This window comes from Pantherophis guttatus, chromosome 3, assembly GCF_059756535.1.
Source record: "Pantherophis guttatus breed Tessera chromosome 3, ASM5975653v1, whole genome shotgun sequence".
In the NCBI taxonomy this organism is placed as follows: Eukaryota; Metazoa; Chordata; class Lepidosauria; order Squamata; family Colubridae; genus Pantherophis; species Pantherophis guttatus.
Window position 1 is genome coordinate 54,367,535 of NC_142065.1, and position 20,961 is coordinate 54,388,495.

At 39.7% G+C, this 20,961-nt stretch overlaps 1 protein-coding gene across 1 annotated transcript in view; it reads right to left on the reverse strand.

Annotated features, from left to right (window-relative positions):
* Window positions 1-11,815, reverse strand: part of EPS8L3 (EPS8 signaling adaptor L3) — a 36,391-nt gene extending 24,576 nt beyond the window's left edge. The window contains exons 1-3 of the mRNA XM_034414785.3: window positions 11,652-11,815; window positions 10,694-10,776; window positions 6,226-6,290 (exon numbers count right to left, since the gene is read on the reverse strand). Coding sequence (XP_034270676.2) covers window positions 6,226-6,290; window positions 10,694-10,734 — 106 coding nt within the window. The 5' untranslated portion in view covers window positions 10,735-10,776; window positions 11,652-11,815. The remainder of the gene's footprint in view (window positions 1-6,225; window positions 6,291-10,693; window positions 10,777-11,651) is intronic.
* Between the last annotated feature and the right edge of the window lie 9,146 nt (window positions 11,816-20,961).

The following is a 20,961-nucleotide window of genomic DNA, read 5'->3' on the forward strand; positions in this document are numbered from 1 at the left end:
AGATTCAGGACAATATAATACATACAATTTGGAAGTTAAGTATTTGTGCTGTTTGGAAGGTAAAGGCTTCGTCAATATGTCAGCTAATTGTTCAGAAGTATCGCAATGCACTGCTTTGATAAATCCATCTTGGGACAATTGTCTCACATGCTTAAATTTTATATCTATATGCCTGGATCTTTGTCCAATGGCATCGGATCTAGATATTTCAATGGCCGCTTTATTGTCTTCATGCATAACAAAAGGTAAAGCAGGTTTTTTCCAAACATCTGAAATCAAATCATTAAACCATACAAGGTTATTTGCAGCTTTGGATAAACAAACATATTCTGCTTCTGTGGTTGAAGTGGCTACCAATTCTTGTTTACCAGTGTACCAGTAAACTGGACAGTCATTTAACAGGAAAATATAACCAGAAGTACTTTTTCTGCATGATGTATCTCCAGCCCAATCCGCATCTGCGTAACATGTAAGTCTTGGTTCTTTGTTATCACTAGGCTCTAATACTAGACAAAAGTCTAATGTACTTTTCAGATATCTTAAAATTCTTTTGACAGCTTCCCAGTGATACATTGTTGGTTTACTAACGTGCCTTGATAATAAATTGAGTGGTAATGCAATATCTGGCCTGGTCCAATTAGATATATAAAGAAGTGAACCTATGACTGATCTATAAAATGTATTATCCTTGAATTCAGGGGAAGATTCATCAGCATTTCTAAGGAAATCAGTTTGCATAGGAGTGTCACAGGGTTTGGCGTTGTTTAAATTACATTTGTTTAAAAGTTCAATAATCTTATCTTTCTGAGTAAGTTTGAAACCCCTTCTAGTTTTGTTAATTTGTACACCAAGGTATTTGTTTACTTTACCTAGAGATTTCAATGAGAAGTGTTCATTTAACTTATTTACAAAGATTTCTCTTCTCTCTCTGTGTTTTCCTATATATAAAATATCATCTACGTAAATCAATACAAACTCAACGTGATCATCACTCTTTTTGACAAAGAAACAATTATCAGCAGTGGTAGCGTTGAAATCCATGGTTTTAAGTACTTTTACCAAGCAATCGTACCATCTTTTGCCAGATTGCTTTAATCCGTATAAACTCTTGTTCAATAGCCAAATATCATTTTTATTAGTGTATTGACTGTGAGGTGCTCTTACGTATATTTCCTTATCTAGTTTTGCGTGTAGGTACGCAGTCTGTATGTCATATTGAAATACATCAAGATTGAGTGTGGATGCTACTACTAGAGCTGTTTTAACACTCTCTGTTCTTACTGTGGGGGAGTATGTGTCAGTATAGTCCTCCGGATATTTTTGTGCATAACCTTGTGCAACCAATCTAGCTTTGTATAAGGTATTGCCTCCTTTAATCATTACAGTGCCTACATTTGTTTTATTCTTCTCTAAAGTTGCTTTTCCCTTTGAGAAAACTATATTGATGTCAGAATCTCTGCTTAATTTTATGACACTTAGTATGTTATGAGGTATTTCTGGTATTAACAATACCCCCTCTATTTTTCCTAGACCAGGCAAGTTCACATTCCCTCTGCCTAGTACTTGAACTTTTTCTTGATTAGCTACCTTTATTACAAACTTATCTTCTGTAAATGAAGACAATATATTTTTGTTATTGGTGGTGTGATTAGTTGCTCCAGAATCAATAAGCCAATTATTGTTTTTATTTGGTTGCGTTTTGGTGTTATCTTGTTTATTTAGTCCATTCAGTGAACCAGATTTTCTCTCTTTTGAATTTTCTCTGCCCCCTCTATTTTCTCTGTAATTTGGTGGGCTTCTATATTTATGTCTATCTGTGGAAGACTGTCTATAATTGTATTTATTCCTATATTCTGACCTATGTCTTTCCTTTGGAATTTTGGAGCAATCTCTTCTATTGTGTTCTCTGGACCCACAGCTGTGGCATTTAAAAGTTTCATTATATTTTTCTTGGAAAGCTACCTTCCTAAAAGTTTTGTGTTCTGTGTAATTGCTATAACGATTTTTTCTTGAATTGTCTTCTGCTATCAATTTGTTAGACAAACTTTCTATTGACAAATATCCTAGATTGATGGTGTCTAAGTGTGACATAAAACTATCCCATGATGAATCAAGTGAGTTGATAATAACACTTTTCATTGTTTGATCTGAAATCACTTCCCCCCTCAAATGCAGCTCAGCTCTTATTTTGTTTAAAGATATTAAATGCTCACTTATGGAAACCCCTGGTTTTACTCTGGAAGAAAAGAAGTCCTTAGACATTCTTGTGGTGGTAGCTACACTATCGCTGTGAAACAAATTAAACATGCATTGAATTATTTCTGAAACAGTTAGATTTGGTTTGATGCTATGATACATTGCAGGAGACACGCTAGATATTATTAAGAAAAATGCCTTATGGTGTAAACAATCTATTTTTAAAGTCCAAGGTCTTCTTGGGGGACTAGTGATAAAGAATAGTAAATTTTCTTTCATAAAGACAACCTGGAGCTGTTGATACCATTCTTGTAAATTAATGCCATCAACTCTAAGTTTTGGGAAGTCACTGGGTAAATTACCCACATTATTTTGTCCATTACTTACAACCTGAGGCAGTCCGTGGTCTCGCAAGTGTAGAAAATTGCAAAACGGCATGGGAATGCTCGCAACGAGTCTGCGCGGTTCTCTGGCCAGTTCAAGTCTTTCCGGACCGTCTACGTAGTTTCGCACATGCGCGTTGTTCATTTCTTCTTCGACGTCGTCGTGGAAGGTTCTCTCTATTGCAGCTCGCTCGCTCCGTTCCTCTTCAGACGAGTCGGTCTCTGGCTCGGTCTTAGGAGTTCTGATGGCGGCGACTGTTCTTCTCTTTCTTTTGGGTGCGTTGGCACTTGCTTCGGTCTGCGGTGTAGGGCGGAATCGACATGGCTCTCTGGGCTCGGGCGTCGTCGTTCTCGAAGTCAGGATGGGAGCGTGCAGGTCTTGAGGTATCGGCTTGTTTGCTTGCTTCTTCGCTGGCGCTTTGGAAATCTTTAATTTTGGCCCGAATGCAGCAAAAAGCGTCTTCATTGCTGACTTTACTTGGGATTTCGTTAAGTCGTTTTCATTTTCTGATTCTGACTCTTCCGAAGAGTTTGAATCCTCCTTTTCACTTTCGTTGTCTGATAACGTTTTTCGCGCCAGAAATTTTGAACTGAGCATTTTGATTGGCTCTGCTTCGCTCACTTTGGAGGCTTGTTGAAACCAAGATGGCTGCCATTCAAAATTTCGCGCGGGATCACATCTTTTCTTTTTCATAATGACTTTTTCTGTAGTCATATCACTCACAGTTTTTTGGTCTTTGGGTTTCTCTTTAGCGATGTTTTTCTCTCTCGCTGCTCCGCTGTTCTTCAGCATTTCTTGGAGGTTCGCGATGAGGCTTTCATCATTCTTCTGGCTTTTTAAAATCTTCAGTATCTCTGACCTGAGTTCGTTATTTTCTATTTCGATTTCCTCCTGGCCATCATTTTCATTTATTAGTTCTTCTTCTTCAGTAGTGTATTCTTCGGATTCTCTCGAAATCGCGTTTGTGGATTCGTTGATTATTTCTTGTTCAGTTTCTATTTCTTTGCTGTAGGCCCTTGTGTTGGGCCTGTCTTTCTTAGACATTTTTATTTATTTATTGAGTCAATTAACCATCCTCTGCTACCAGTTTGTTGCAATATTTTTAGGATCAGACTCAATAATAATAATGAGAGTTAGAGGTTCAAATATATTTCTCTTTAATTAGAGTAGGCATTCTATATTCACTGAATATTTACAGATAGAAGCAAGGAAAATGGCGAAGGTGGCTCCTTATATATACAAAGGGTGGAGCCAAGAGTGGGAGTGGTGAATTATGAATACATTAAGAAACAAAGAATAAGTTAACCCCTGATATCCCATATATACATTATTTACACATTAGGGAATAAGGCATTTACATCTGACAGACATGATGATTCATTAAGGCTGTATGTTGAGACACGATTATGAGATGCATGTGCTCCGCACAGGAGAATTGTTTTGAGAGAGTGCCCCGTGTGCAAGTGGCTTTGTTTACTTCTTACCGAAACATGACATGGCACACACGCACATGTCCTCCTTCTTATTGTAAAAAAGTTGATCACCTTAGTACCACACAAATGATAACCCAAAACCTCAGAGAAAGTTTATGTCCTGGAGGGCAGGGGAAGGCAGGAGTTGGCTCCACTGATCTTGGATTGTCCAGGACTGCTTTATGTGCCAATTAGAGGGAATTAATAAGGGGAGGGGGTTGTTTCTCTTTACATCAGAGAAGATAACAGAAGGAAGGGAAGCCTACACTTCTCTAAACTATTTTATGCCTAAGGGTCAGCTGATATTCTTCTCTCTGATACAGAGTGAGAAAGCACATGGCACAGGGCCTGGTTACTTGACGGATCGCCTATCTCCCATATTATTTTCCTGGCAGCTCTGATTTGACTAGGTTGGCATGCTTTGGGTACCTTTGATTAAACAACGCCATCTATTGGGAACTCAGAAGCACAGCTTCTCTGATGCAGCACCTGCTCTGTGGAGGGAGGTTGCCCTGAGAGATTCAAATGTTCCCACCCACCCTCAATAGTGGTGCTTCAAAGACCTATGTTCCCACACCTTTGGCGAAGATTGGCATCTCTTTTCTTCCATCTCTTTGTCCCTATTTGGGTTTGCTTTCTCTGCCACATTTCTTCCTTTTTGTGTTGTTATTTTTGTGATATTTCCTTATTTTTAAATGTTTTCAACAATTTGCATACCATCCAGAATCAGATTTTGTAGTTGGGCAGCATATCAATAATAATTAAAAAAACACCTGAGCAAGTCATTACATACACAGCTGGAATAATAGACTAGATTCAAGCAGAACTAAAAGTCTGGGATAGCCACGCCAGAAAAATAATGACAATGAATCATGCCCTTCATCCATGAAGCAATGTTGACAGACTTTATTTACCAAGGAGCATAAGTGGGCATGGAATATTGTCCAGATGGTATCAGAGGGTTGAAGAAATAAAAAGGACATTGGAAGAATATCTGATGGACAGTGAAGACGATGCACTGAAGCTAGCATACAATAGAGGGTTACCGAGTACTGAATAGATAAAACTGGCCTACAAGAAATACCAAATAAAGAATAGAAAAGAGACATGGCAAGGCAAAGTATTATTAAAAATAGCAGACAAAGCAGATAACAACAAGACCTGACAATGGCTAAGAGCAAGAAAGTTGAAGAAAGAGACAGAGGGACTAATTCTGGCTGCACAAGACCAGGCCTTAAGAAGATAAACATATAAAGGCAGAATGGTGAAGACAGCAACAGACAGCAAATGCCGCCTCTGTAAAGAAGCTGAAGAAATAGTGAGCCACCTAGTTAGCTGCTGCAAGAAGATCACATAGACTGACTACAAACAATGCCATGATCGAGTAGCAACAATGAAACAGTGGAATATCTGCAAGAAATACCATTTGCCTGCAAGCAAGAACTGGTGGGACCACAAAATAGATAAAGTAGTACAAAATGTGACTTTAGAATTCAAGCAGACAAGTACCTGCCACATAATACCCAAACTTAACAATGGTTCATTAAAAAAAGGGGGAGGGAACCCATCTGGATAGTGAATGTTGCAGTACCTGGAGACAGTAGAAGAGAAGAGAAAGAACTGGAGAAAATCATGACATACAAAGATATGCAAATAGAAGTGGAACAACAGTGGCAAAATATAGCAAAAATAGTAATAGAAGCATTGGGTGCAATCTGGGGCAAGACATGAACACCATCAGCATTGACAAATCATCCTTAGTCAATTGCAAAAGGCAACTTTCCTTGGAACAGCTTACATCCTGTGACAATACCTTTAATAATCAAGCAATATCTGCCTATCCCAGGTCCTAGGGAAGGATTTGATAGGTGGATAAAAATACCAGATCCAATCTAAACAACTGCTTGACAGTGTGATAATCATCATCATCATCATCATCATCATCATCATCATCATCATCATCATCATCATCAATCAATCATCATCATCATCTGGTTCCCTCTAGGCTATTTCTCGGCATAAAAGAAATATACTCCTACATAAGAAAGTAAACAATGTGTAGATGGTAGCTACAACTGCATTTTTGCTCCTCTGATAAAAAAAAGTTATTTTAGGCCCCTGGGATAGGATTCCCTTTGAATGATCTGGAAAGAGGAGAGCAGGCTATCCTTACGGTAAATGGCTTTGCCACTTGGCCTGGACATGCTGTTGGCTCTGCTGAAATCGGTCCCAGTGTCACTGTGGAGAAAAGAAAACAAGGCACATGGATTTAATTTTTTTTTAAAGGTCTTCTATTCACTTATATTCCCTTATATCTCAGTTATTCCTCCCCACCCCCTCTGTTACTACTGAATCAGGAATTTTAGTAAGTTCCAATAATAAAAATTCATGATTCTGGACAAAATGAAATGATCTGCTCTTTGAGATGCAGTGTGAGCTAAATTTCACTTAAAATGTTCAGAATCCAAATCTTTTTGATAAAGACTTTTGACAAAGACTTTCTAGATAGAATCTGTGTCTAGATTAGAGACTATTTTGTTGTGGCAAATTCTCAATAAGATTGAAATATATAGGAATAAAGGTTTAAAATTTACATTAGTCTATAACCGTGATGGCGAACCTATGGCACACATGCCACAGGTAGCACGCGGAGCCATATCGGTAGGCACGCAAGCATTGCCCTAGCTCAGCTCTGGCATGCATGCGCATGCTCGCCAGCTGATTTTCAGGCCTTCTGGGCCCACTGGAAGTCAGGAAACTGGCTTTTTTCAGTCTCTCTGGAGGGCCTCCTGGGGGGGGGAGGCCATTTTCATCTTCCCCAGGCTCCTAGAATGGCTCTGGAGCCTGGAGAGGGTGAAAAACGGGCCTACCGGGCCCACTGGGCCAAAAGCTGGGGGAACTTGGGGGGTCGTGTGTTCATAAGCGGGGTGGGTGGGGCGCATTGAATCATGTGTGTGGGCACGCACGCACGCACGCGACCCCCCCACGTTCCCCCCGCTTTTGGCACGCGACGGCAAAAAGATTAGCCATCACTGGTCTATAATTTAAAAGAAAATTTCTATAAAATGATATATCGCTGGTATTTAACTCCAGATAAGTTGCCAAGAATGTATAAAGACATTTCAAATGAATGTTGGAAATGTAAATGTAAAGAAGGGACTTTTTATCATTTATGGTTTTCGTGTGATAAAGCAAAGAAATATTGGAGTAGGATTCATATTTTAATACAGAAAATTCTTAAAGGGAATATAAAGAGAAAACCAGAAACTTTTCTTTCGGCTTTAATGAAAAAAGACCTGGGGGAAAAATTCGGAACTTTGATGTTATATATGTTGATGGAAGCAAGGCTTCTTTATGCACAGAAATAGAAGGTCACCTCAATCCCCACAATGGGTGGGTGGATGGCTGCAAAAACAGATGGAGTTAGCTACATTGACTGTTTTGATCAAGGAAAAAAGTACACTTTTATTTCTACTTGGAAACCATTTCTGGACTTTGTGCTTGAGGTGGGGAAAAAAATGAAACTTTGATTTTAGGTTTTACTGATTAGATAGATTTGTTGTTATAGAAATGGCTAGTTAATACAATTATGTAAAAGTAAAAAGTTGAGGTCTGATGTTAATGCCTTGTTCTACTGCACCAAAGAGAGCCTGAAGTCAATACTATCTATCTATCTATCTATCTATCTATCTATCTATCTATCTATCTATCTATCTATCTATCTATCTTAAAGTGACCAGATTTTAACATTGGTAAAGAGGGACATTGTGGGCGTGGCTTATTTTGTGGGCGTGGCTAGCTGGTCATGTGACTGGGTGGGCGTGGCTAGCTGGTCATGTGACCGGGTGGCCATGGCTATGTGTATAGGGTAAGGTGAACAGATTTTAACATTGGTAAGAAGGACACCATTGTGGGCGTGACTTATTGTGTGGGCGTGGCTTGGAGGCCATGTGACTGGGTGGGCGTGGCTAGCTGGTCATGTGACCGGGTGGCCATGGCTATGTGTATAGGGACTACTCAGAGGGCTGAAAAGTCATTTCTGACAGGTCCTCACACTTTTGACTGGTCCTCACACTTATGACCATCCTCACATTTATGCCCGTGCAGTATTCTTAACAACCATGTCACTCATTTCACAACTGCTTCTCTTCACCATGATGACAAGATAGGGCAAAAATGTAAAATGTGAGGACAGTCGTAAGTTTGAGGACTGGACAAAAGTGCGAGGATCAATCAAAAATAACTTTTTCAGCCCTCTGAGTAGTCCATATGCACAAAAGGACTAACCAGAGGGCTGAAAAAAGTCATTTCTGACAGGTCCTCGCACTTTTGACTGGTCCTCACACTTATGACCATCCTCACATTTATGCCCATGCAGCATCCTTAACAACCATGTCACTCATTTCACAACTGCTTCTCTTCACCATGGTGATAAGATAGGGCAAAAAACATAAAATGTGAAGACAGTCGTAAGTTCGATGACTGGTCAAAAGTGCGAGGACCAGTCAAAAATAACTTTTTCAGCCCTCTGAGTAGTCCATATGCACAAAAGGACTAACCAGAGGGCTGAAAAAAGTCATTTCTGACAGGTCCTCGCACTTTTGACTGGTCCTCACACTTATGACCATCCTCACATTTATGCCCATGCAGCATCCTTAACAACCATGTCACTCATTTCACAACTGCTTCTCTTCACCATGGTGATAAGATAGGGCAAAAAACATAAAATGTGAAGACAGTCGTAAGTTCGATGACTGGTCAAAAGTGCGAGGACCAGTCAAAAATAACTTTTTCAGCCCTCTGAGTAGTCCATATGCATAAAAGGATACAGCAATAGAGAGGGATGAAGGAAGGGAAGGGAAATTAGAGTAGGAGTGAGGGTAAGAGGGGGAGGAAGAGAGGAGAAGGAGAAAGGAAGAGGAAGTAGGGAGGAGAAGAAGAGGGGGGGAAGAGAAAGTAAGAAGGAAAGAAAAGAGAGAGGTGGTAGGTTTGAGGAGAAAGATTGCTGTACAATAAAAAAGATGAAAGGGAAGAAAGCCAACCCCAAACAAATATAAAGATATTAAGATAAAGAATGAATTGTTAAACTTTAAAGAATAAAAGAGAACAAATATGAATAAATAGCAATAATTAGAAACACACATACAAACATACAATGTATTTTCTTTGAACAGAGTATTTGGCTAGTTCACAAATTTAAACAGTGTTTAGTCATTTCAATTTAATTTACAATTTCTATATTTCCTTTTTGCCATATTTATTCCTCATCTATTTTTTTAAAAAAACAATATTACCCTTCATCCTCATCTCTAATCTTAATCAAATTCAATTTTTCCCTTCTATTCTATATTATACCCCTTCCCATTGTCATCTATTTTTATATCCATCCTCACATTGTTTAATTATGTAATTATGTAATACAGTTGTTTAATACAAATTCAACATTTTAATATAAATCAATTAGTTATAAAACTATCTTTTTTGTATATTAATCAATATGAACATGAATATTCCAATTATTTCCATGCAATCCAATTTCTTACAAATCAATTAATTATATTTACCAATAATAATAAACCAAATAATTTCCCCCATATATTCCTCTGAACCACAACTTAAACATTTCTGCTTTCAACACAATATACAATTAATAGTATCTCAATTCAATTATTACAATTCCCTAGTTATATACAGCTTTTTTTTCTTTTGTGTTTTAAAATCTTGAACTCTCCTCCTAAATTTCCCATTGTTTGCAGTTTTTCACCTACCTTTTTTGGGGAGGAAAAATAAAAATAAAAATAAATCTCTCTCTGCCTCATTTTGTCACGTTCCACCAAAGATCCTGGTTTCGGTTTCGTTTCTGCAGCTTAGCTAGGGGAAAAAAAAACTGCTTCAGGAACTCTTTACACTGATTGCCTGTAGGGCGGCCCTTTGAAGCCCCGGGCAAGAGTTTAAACAGTTTTTTTTTCTTCTAGCCATCAGCTGGGGCTCAAGAGGCAGCGGGACTGAGGAGGCAGAATGAAAAATCGGGACTTTTTTGAAACGCCGCGGGACGCGGGACAAATTGCTAAAAAGCGGGACTGTCCCGCCAAAAGCGGGACGTCTGGTCACCTTAATCTATCTATCTATCTATCTATCTATCTATCTATCTATCTATCTATCTATCTATCTATCTATCTATCTATCTATCTATCTATCTATTGGTTCGATTTAATGCCGCCCTTCTCCGGAGACTCAGGGTGGCTTACAATGCATTTTAAGTAATAGCCTTCATACTTTTGTATATACCTGCTTAGTAGGGCTTTCGCCCCCCCCCCAAGCGGTGTTCTTTTTTTATACAAAGTCAGTTTATTGCCCCCACAATCCGGGTCCTCATTTTACCTACCTCGGAAGGATGGAAGGCTGAGTCAACCTTGAGCCTGGTGAGATTTGAACTCGCAGTAATTGCAGGCATCTGGCAGCTAAGTGCTACTTAACAGCACTTTAGTCTGCTGCACCACTAAGGCTCTATTTCCCCTTTTTCTTGCTCTTTCCCTTTTCCCTTCCCTATTTCCCCAACTATTTACTTTTGTATTTTCTTTGTATGCTATATTATAAACTAATAAACATGTTAAAAGAAAGATTTAAATATATAGACTTACTCGTAGTTAGCACCATTCCTATAGCTGAAGCGATCTTCCATTTTGAATTCAGATTTTACAGTCTTGTTCACCAGCCAAAGTTTCTAGCACAGATGGATAGTCATATAAACTGGATTAATAAGTAAATATTCAAGACTTGCATTGTAGAAATCATTTCTGCTATTGTGACTGAAGCATTATATTTCTTCTCAACATTCTAAATAGCCAGACCTTAATCTAAATTTAATTCTAACTCTAAAAAAATAGTACTTTTTCAGGAAATTTGGTAGCACGGTCAATTCATCTGACCTAGTCTTGATCATTAATCTGACTGGTAGCAGGATTCATGTTCCCAAACTTTCGGGCGTACAGCCTGAATTTTAATTAGAGATGCCAGAGACTGATTCCAGGACTTCCTGTATGCGAAACCTGTTATTCCTACCAAACTAAAAAACACAAAATAGTCATTCCCTTTAATAGGGGGGGAAAAAACCCATCACAGAATTTGTTTTACCTGCAAATAATTTTAAAGCCTTTTTCCTTGTACGTACTTTAGTACTGGTGCATCTCTTTCCATGGCCATCAATGTTATTACATTTTTCCTTTCTACCTGAGATCTTTCACCCTTCTTAAATTACTGTAAAGAATAAAATTAGTGTAAGATAAAGACACCCTCCAGTTGAGTAGTTGGCTTTCTTCTCTGTGTTCTGTAGAGCCTTCTTGTAGGACTTTTAAAATGCTTTTAAAAAATTCCTAATCTGGTCAATAGACCTGGAATTCCCAGGTGGTCTCTCCTTCCAATTATTAATCTAAGCAACCTGCCTTAACCAAGATTAGCCAAGATCCATTAAAGGTTATTGAAAAGACCAACATTCTTTGAGGTTGGGTTTGGCTCTACTTACGAAGAAGTGAACTTGAGAAATCAGTGCTCTTATTCCATCAAGAGTGGAGTGGAATAGGATTTAATAAAGCAGCTTACCTTCTGAATTGTTGTGGTAACAGATGGTTTGATAGAACAAACACAGGATTTCCCTCTGCTAAGCACAGAATCAGGAAAAAGACCACAGAAAGAGTTGTATCTGTGCCTGGAATATGGTTTCAAGTTCAGACTTTGCCCCTCTGCTCAAAGGAAGATTAATACACAGAATAAAGAGAAGTATTCAGAGAGCGAGAGAGCAAATAATAGGCATTGAAGTTTCAGTGCTGCATGACGCAGGAGTCACACCCTGCCCTTTGATCTCTTCTCTGCATAGATAAATCATCCATCTCCTTGTGTGCTGAACCTACCAGAGCTACTGGAGAGCAGCATGGCTTAAAAAGGAGGTAAAAATGTATACAAACTGACAAAAGTAAGAAAAAGAAAAGAAAAAAAGTCAAAGAGACAGCCAAAAGCACAAGAAAGGGAAAAGTAGAAGAAAAATAGAAAAGAAGAACGATACAAAGAAGTAGCTTCCTATCTTTTTTACAGCAGTTATACGTGCAATTATAAATTTCCCTTTTACTCTATGATTACCATATACTCTTGTCTTTCTATAATCCATCCTGTTTAATCACCAAAACCATAAATCATAAATTCATATTTTTCTAATTCATGCACAATATCTATAAGGGGTTTCCTGTCAGCAATAAACATAAATATTCTTTTGTCTCTCGTCAAAGAGGTCAATTTAGCCATTTTAGCAAGTTCCATCTTTTTCATCAACCATTCCTCCATTGTGGGTAATGTTGAATTTCCCCCTTTTTGTGCATAAAACCATCTTGCTACGATGGGCACTTTTCTTGAGGCAGTGGGGTTTGAGTCCTCATGTTAAGCTGAGTTGTGGGGTTAAGATGCCGTTCAAATGAATTTCTCCCTGAACTCCTTTGATCTGATCCTTGGACTGGTGTGGGAGTATCCTGATTTGTGGTTAACCATTACACCTGCAATGGCTTATTGGCTGACAACCATAAATCATTGTGAGCATATTGCACCTGTCTTGCAGATCCTTTATTGATTGCTGTTGGGCTCAAACTATTAGCCTAAGTTATAAAGCACCATATGGCTTGGCCTCTAGCTACTTCTTACGAGTACATTGTCAATTAAGCATGCCATGTCATGATAAACTTATGGCAAAAATTGTGTCACCCGAAGGAGAACTGTTCCAGGAAACTGGAACAGTTAAGCACAGCTTTAAGCTTTCTTAACTGCGGGCTGAATATGAGATGTAGGCAATGTCATTGGGATGTGTCAAATAAAAACTTATCACTGCATGCTTGTGCTGCAGTTAAGAGGATTCAAATATGAGCCAATAATGTTTCCCAGAGTTATCCAACCCTTGTTATAGTGGTGAAATCTGAATCGGTTTACTACTGGTTTGCTGGCTGCGTATGCGCAGTGCACGCCAAAAGGAGGCATGCGGTAAATAGAACAGCATGCGAGGGGGGGGGTGATCAGCTGTGGTGCACAATATTTTTTTTTACTTTTAAGTCCACCGGCCAGTCCACCGGCCGGTCCACTAGCCACCGGCCAGTATGCTCGCACAGAGAGGGCCTCCTCAGGGTGCCGTCCGCCAGACAGTGTCGGCTGGCGACCCCCAGGGGGAGAGCCTTTTCTCTGGAGGCGCCTGCCCTCTGGAACAACCTCCCCCCAGAGATACGTACAATACCAGACCTCTGGACTTTTCGTCGGGCCTGAAAACTTATTTATTTCACCTAGCTGGGCTGGCTTGATCCCATAGCTTTGGTTAATTTTAATTGATTTTAATTGGGTGTTTTAAATTGCGGCCAAAAATATTTAATTATTTTTAAACTGTTTTTAAATTTTGTGTGTTCTGTTTTATTCTGGCTGTTCACCGCCCTGAGTCCTGCAGGAGAAGGGCGGTATACAAATTAAAACAATAATAAAATAGTAAAAGCATTGCTTTTAAAAGTAAAAAAAGAGCTTCTGACGCTGCTCAGCTGGGATCGTCAGAGGCTTTTTTTAACCTTTTAAAAGCATTTTTTCTACAACCTCTTCGGCCAAAGAGGTTGTAAAAAAAATGCTTTTAGAAGGCTCTGACGATCCCAGCTGAGCCGCACAATCATCAAAGACTTTTTTTTTTACTTTTAAAAGCATTTTTTCGGCCGAAGAGGTAGAAAAAATGCTTTTAAAAATAATAATAAAAAAGCCTCTGATGATTGCGCAGCTCAGCTGGACATGGGGGGGTGGGGGCGCAGGGATTTTTGCTCTGAACCACCCACTGCCATCGCTACCGGATCAAGTGATATGGTCTGAACCGGGAGCATTTCACCCCTGCCTTGTTATGTGAAAAATAACAGGTGTGAGGATAAGCTTTATATTTTTTCAGTGATGACTGGGTCATGCTGTATTCCACAACAGTAGAAGTACTTAAGCTTTTATTCTAAAGTGGTAAAAAAATAACCATATAACATGAGACAGCAATTAAAGAATATTAAAACAAGACACCAATTAAGCATATTTTAAAATACAGTAAGTCAAGAAGACTTTATATTCTTTCTGACAGACGGGGGACCCTAAAGAGATGACGGCAGGTGGATTCTTTCAAAGGCAGCAAATGTGCAGCACTCATTCAGTTAGGTCTACATCTAATCCCAGGGGGATTTCTGATTATTTTATTAAGCCCAGTTGCTTTTTAATGGTTTAATCTCAGTTGATTACTGGTGGCAATGGGCCACCTCAAAGTTGAGGAGCATCTGTTTCTCGAGGTTAATTGGAATTGAAGATGAGAAAGATCATCCTACTTACACAGGTATCCCACCAGAGACTATGTAGAACAAAGTAAAATATATGTGTGAGTTAAGGTTACTGGAGATGCACAGGATTAGGTAGCAAGAAGGTCCTAATTCTGTATGACTCCAAGATGTCCTGGATCAGTCCAAACAGAAATTGACTGGTAATGGTAATGGGCTGTTTTGAGAGGGGGACTGCATGGTGCAACTCAGCTGTTACTTGAGCAGCTACTAAGCACAGCTTAGCCTGTTTCTAACAAGAATCTGACAATCAGCTCCAAGGAGCAGTGGCTGATTTAATAAATGGCTAGAGCAGAGATCAGCAATCTGTGGCTCTGGAGCCGCGTGTGGCTCTTTCACCTCTCTGCTGCGGCTCCCTGTCACTCAAATATGCATCACAACCGCCAATGTGCAACACCTGCCAGGATGCGATATATTGAGCTTTTCAACCCCTGGTAGGCCAACCATGGATAAATCCAAAAAAAGAAAAGTTTCAGAAGAAAACAGAACATTTAACTGAACTACATATGCTAGTTTTGTGGCTGCTCAAGAAATAGTCAGGCACAGGAATGATTTTGTGGCTCCTGGTGTTTTCTTTTCTGTGGGAAACTGGTCCAAATGGCTCTTTGAGTGTTTAAGATTGCAGACCCCTGGGCTAGAGTGATGGATTTAACCAACTGTTAAAATTTGGAAGTGTTTTATCTTTAAATGCAGATATGTGTGACACTTGTGCAAAACGAGTAAAACTTTTGACAGATGCCTAAACCTGCTGGTACACTCATCTCTTTGGGCCCCAGCTGGAGTTTTCCTATAATCTGATGATACATGGAGAGAGAAAAATAAGTTTGGGAGTATCCTCAATCCTCATTTTTAATGTATCCTGTACACCAGGGGTGTCAAACTCAAGGCCTGTGGGCTGGATCTGGCCTGTGGGGTGCTTAGATCTGGCCAGTGGGGCTGCCCTGGGAAACAGTGAAGAACTGGCCCTCAGTCCCTCTGCCAGCAAAAACACATCTTGGGAGGGCTGTATGCGGCCCTCTCAAGTTCCATTTTCGTCTGTGATGGCCTCCTGCAACCCTCTGCCAGCGAAAATGGAGCTCTATGGCCCTTCCGAGCTCAGATTATGCTGGCGCCCCCAACCCGAGTGATATTGAGTTGGCCATGCCCACCCTGACCACACCCACCCGGCCCCTGAGGTCAAACACAACCAGTAGTGAAATCCAATTTTTTTTACTACCGGTTCTGTGGGCGTGGCTTGGTGGGGGTGGTATGGCTTGGTGGGCGTGGCATGGGAAGGAAACTGCAAAATCTCCATTCCCACCCTACTCCAGGGGAAGGATACTGCAAAATCTCCATTCCCAACCTATTCTGGGGAAGGATACTGCAAAATCTCCATTCCCACCCCACTCCAGGGGAACGATACTGCAAAATCTCCATTCCCATCCTACTCCAGGGGAAGGATACTGCAAAATCTCCATTCCCACCCCATTCCAGGGGAAGGATACTGCAAAATCTCCATTCCCACCCTACTCCAGGGGAAAGATACTGCAAAATCTCCATTCTCTCCCCACTCTGAGGCCAGCCAGAGGTGATATTTGCTGGTTCTCCGAACTGCTCAAAATTTCCCTCCTGTTCTCCAGAACCTGTCAGAACCTGCTGGATTTCACCCCTGAACACATTCCTGATATGGCCCTCAATGAAATCGAGTTTAACACCCCAGCTGTGCACAGTAAATAAGGATGGCGCCATTTGCTGGCATCAAGCTTCTGGCAGGATAAGGATCATCAGAACTCAGCAAATATTATGCTGATAGAATTGATTGTAGGATGAAAGACTGGGAGGCCTTTAGACTCAATTATGAGAAAGAAGTCTTAGTAGCTATAGCTATCTACAAACACAGGTAGACTTTGACTTACAACAGTTCGTTTAGTGACTTATCAACTGCAGTGATTCACTTAATAAACTGTGGCAAGAAAGATCATAAAATGAGGCAAAACTCACTTAATAAATGTCTCACTTAACAACAGAAATTTCAGGCTCAATTGTGGTCGTACGTTGAGAATTACCTGTAGAACGCTTTCACACAGTATCCGTTTTCATTTCTCAACTCTAGCAACACATCTGGAAATTTACTACTTTCACTCTTTCTGATCTCAGAATGCTGAGAAGAAGAAAGGAATACAATGAGGCAATCAGTGCTCCTGTTGACCAATATGAGAATGTAAAACATTAAAAAAAAATGCTTGGCAGCTCCTGAAGTTAAAAAAACAAAACTTTTACTATCCCTCTAAGCAGAAAGTCAGATGCTTTCCAAGAAGAGAAAGCCTAAGGGGGAAAAACATGTCTCTGCTTGGACAGCCTGCCTATCAGGATAGGATGGAATCAATATACATTTCCTTTTATGTAGATCCACCTGGAGGACAATTCCTGTAGTGCAAAAAATTCAGCAAATTTTCTCCTTTAGATTTTATGGACGGGTAGAAGTTGACAAGGGCAATAATGACTTTGAGTAAAGTTTCCCACTCCAGGAAAAGCAGCAGCTTGCGCACAAGTAGTTGTGCAAAGGCTTTCATTACCAGAATCTCCAGGAGCAGTGAGACCAGCAGTCCAGTTTTGTCTGGAAAAGAGATATTCCATTTAGAGTCAAATATAATCTATCTTGGTCTCAATTGCCACACAATCCAAATACACATTCTCTGTGTAGCATTCAATTTATAGCTGTTTTCCTCCTTCTGACCCTCAGAGCCTCCAAAAACTATGTCATGACCTCCACTCCATTTTTTTTTAAATTTGATTTATATGCCGCCCTTCTCCGAAGACTCAGGGCGGCTTACAATGTGCTCAGCAATAGCCTTCATCCTTTTTGTATATTTATACAAAGTCAGCTTATTGCCCCCACAACTGGGTCCTCAATTTACCTACCTTAGAAAGGATGGAAGGCTGAGTCAACCTTGAGCCTTGGCGAGATTCGAACCCTGCAGTAATTGCAGGCAGCTGGTCTTAATAACCAGCTTAATAACAGGGTGCCTTAAACCCCTGTACTACCAAGGCTCTTTCTCATCTGACGCAGAGTAGAGAGATATATCATTTGCATATTATCTTCTTGTGCTGATGAATAACGTCTCCACTTCATGGAGCAATTAAACAATAAGGAAGATGTCAGAGTTCCTTGCAAAAATCAAATCCAGAAGCACACACAGATAACTGATTCAGCTGGATTCATTAACTTCTTTATATACACAATAATATATGAAGTAAGTTTAAATACCAATAGCAGATTCACAGTTTCATTTCAGCAGAGCAGATAGCATGCACAGACTGCTTGGTTTCAGTTTCTGTTCTCTGCACAGAATCAGAAGCTGCAGACTAAGACACGCCCTGACTCCAGTCTGCCTCAGCTCCCAATTGGCTGACTTAGTTGCTATGTCTATTCATTGGCTGAGCTTGTTACCATGTCTTCCCAGTCATGAATATTCTAACAGAACACAAGACTAAGTCTTGCAGTGGGCAAATCTTGATCTCTCCTCACCCACCAATAACAAATGGAACTGGCCTCCTGGATTGTCTATAATGGCACTCCAACTACCTTCTCAGCAACCTTCCCTGAAAAAGGAAAAGTTGGAAATCAGCTGGAACAGTTCATCTTCACTGAAAATAATAGTAGATTAATTTCTGGAAATAGCTCTTATTATTACTCCTTGTTTGGGGGTACAACCTTTTTTTGGCTGAGAGTGTAGTGTTGCCATGGTGCCTTCTAGGAAGAGAAGTATGCCTGCACAGTAACTATGGATACTCATTCCTACAATCCCTTTGGATGCTTTAATCAAGACACAGACCATCATAACTAGTGATTCTTAAAAATAATAATTATTGCATTTATTTTGCAACATTTGGACAAGTAACAGGTCTTAGCTTCTGTTTCCACCCAAAAACATCAGTAAAGACTATTCAATTCCCAAGGGCCTGGTGGCTCAGCAGACTGATAGCATTGTGATTAACACCAGCTGTCTGCAATTACTGTAAGTCCGAATCTCACCAGGCTCAAGGTTGACTCAGCCTTCCATCCTTTCTAAGGTAGGTAAATTGAGGACCCAGTTTGTGGGGGCAATAAGCTGACTTTGTATAAATATACAAAAGTATGAAGGCTATTCCTTAACGCATTGTAAGCTGCCCTGAGTCTCCGGAGAAGGGCAGCATATAAATCAAATTAAAAAAAAAAATTCACTCTTTGGAGCTAATTTTCTGCATGACTTAATGGATTTATGTTTAATTCAATTATAGCCTTGGATAGGTGGTGTTTTGTTTTGTTTTTTGTTGCTTCACTTTTCTTCTGAGTAGTCACCTTTCTGGAGGAAGGATAAAGTATAAATTAAATAAATTAATAGGGTTTTCCCCTATTTGTTACACCCTTTCCATTATAACGCTTCAGTTACAATTGCCCTGTGCTAGGATTGGTTAGTGTGCAGAATCTTGCTAATTCTCATTTACTCTATAAAGATTTGTCATAGGTCCTCTTATCATCTTTCATTTCAAAAGTCAGATAATGTATTGCCCTGAAAAATCTTTTCTCTTGATGCTTTAGAGATCAACAAAGGTTTTGTTATTTGGTTCCAGTTACAATATTTCATTTTAATTGGCCTGTTTCAAGATGCCTTATTATGGTAGGAAGAATGTTTGCTACTTTTTACAAAGCATAATGTCAGCCATTTGGAAGCCATATTTGGCCGAAAGCTCCAATGCTGCCACCTTCTCTATGTGTGGGAAAGTAGGAGGGGGGATTTAGGAGAGGGGGTTAGTAGACATAATAGCATTCTTCCTGTTGGTCAAGGCCAGGGCGATCCAGCATCTGGAGAAGGAGTGGTCAGGGGGCTGGATCGAGATGGAGCAGATGTTGATTGGAGCATGTGACCGACTGGGTGGAAAAGAGGACAGTTTTGGGAGCTTTGACTTACTGAAGGAAAACCCGGGCTTTTCAGATTCGGGTTTCCCCAGATGTGCCAGTTTGCCTATTCTAGTAAAGAGAACTTTGGAAAATGCTGGCTTCCGCGTCTTTACTTGGAGTTGGGATTTTTTTCCTCTGGAACGCTGACACATAAAATTAATGAGCAACTTAAAGGGGTATCCTGGAAATACTGAATAGACTTTTTTTTTTTTTTACAAGAAACCAGTATGATTAGAATCAGTGCATTTTAGCCCCTTGATTGTTCCAGGAGTGAATGCAATTTTAATCAATTTTACACCATTTTCACACCTAATTCTTCCTTCCAGAATACTCTGAATTTCCTAGTAATGCAGCAAAAAGCACAAGAAACAAGAGCTATGCAGTATATACTACTGTATTTATTTATTTCTTTATATTTATGTGCTGTGCATCTTGCTGTCCATATTTTATTCACTCTGGAAGTTGCCTGACTCCAGCCAGTCTGTAGAAGTTAAAAGATAACACAGCAATCCTGACAGATATTCAGTGGGAAGGATAACAAAACATATTCCCTGTATTCACAAATTATGTAATGCACAAAAATGCACAAAGATTTGATGTTATCCTCACACAGTATCCTCGGCCACAAACCATGTAATCCCATTATGCTTTGCCAAGTATGTTGCCATGTTCATCAATCACAAGAAGTTGCCATCAGATTAGCTGTGCATGAAAGCCACCAATTAACATCTAAATCCTATATACAGGACTGGTGAGGAGGCAAATAAAGATTTTATGCAAATACAATATGACATTACGGGACAAACCTATACCTGACTGACATACTTGGAGTCAAGATGCATCCTTTGCACGATGTGGTCATGAAACACATGCCATCGTTTTGACATTCTCACAGCTTTTGTCATGGGCTCCTGACTGCTGAGAGATACATTTCTTACAGAAGCAGATCAGGGGTAGATTCTATTTACCTTTACTATCGGTTTGCAATGGGAGTGTGCGCTTGTGCGAGTGAAGCACAAGCACGCGCCTGCTTTTGCTCATGTGCAAAAGCTTCTGCGCATGGGCAGATCGTACCTCATGACCTCCTTTACTACCAGTTCGCAAGAACTGGACAGAACCGGGAGCAACACACCCCTGAAGCATATCCCAGCAACATCAAGAGCAAGTGATTATTTATATATTTATATATAACAAGGCATATATGACTTAATCTTGAACTTTGAATATAGTCTTTTCATGTAACTCTGTATGCCAGAGATGTGAAAGCCTAGTTTATGGCATTGGATCTATAATAGGCTATTTACAATATAAAAAGTTTACAGATATGATGTGGTGAACATGCATAATGCAATGACCCTGAAACACTATCCTTGCTGTTCCACAACAGAGTATTAGAGTTTACAATATAATTTTAGTAAACTGCAAAACTGACTCAGAGATATTCTTAAATTTGGCAAGGATATAAAATAGAGCCTTTCGTCTTCCCTACCTGCAAGCTCTTTTGCTAGAAAAATGCTTATCCCACTGGTTGTTTCATTTCTCCTTACAGTCTAAAAATAAGGTATATGAATAAATTATAATTTGTTTGATCCACTGTTTAACACCTTGGGGTGTTGTT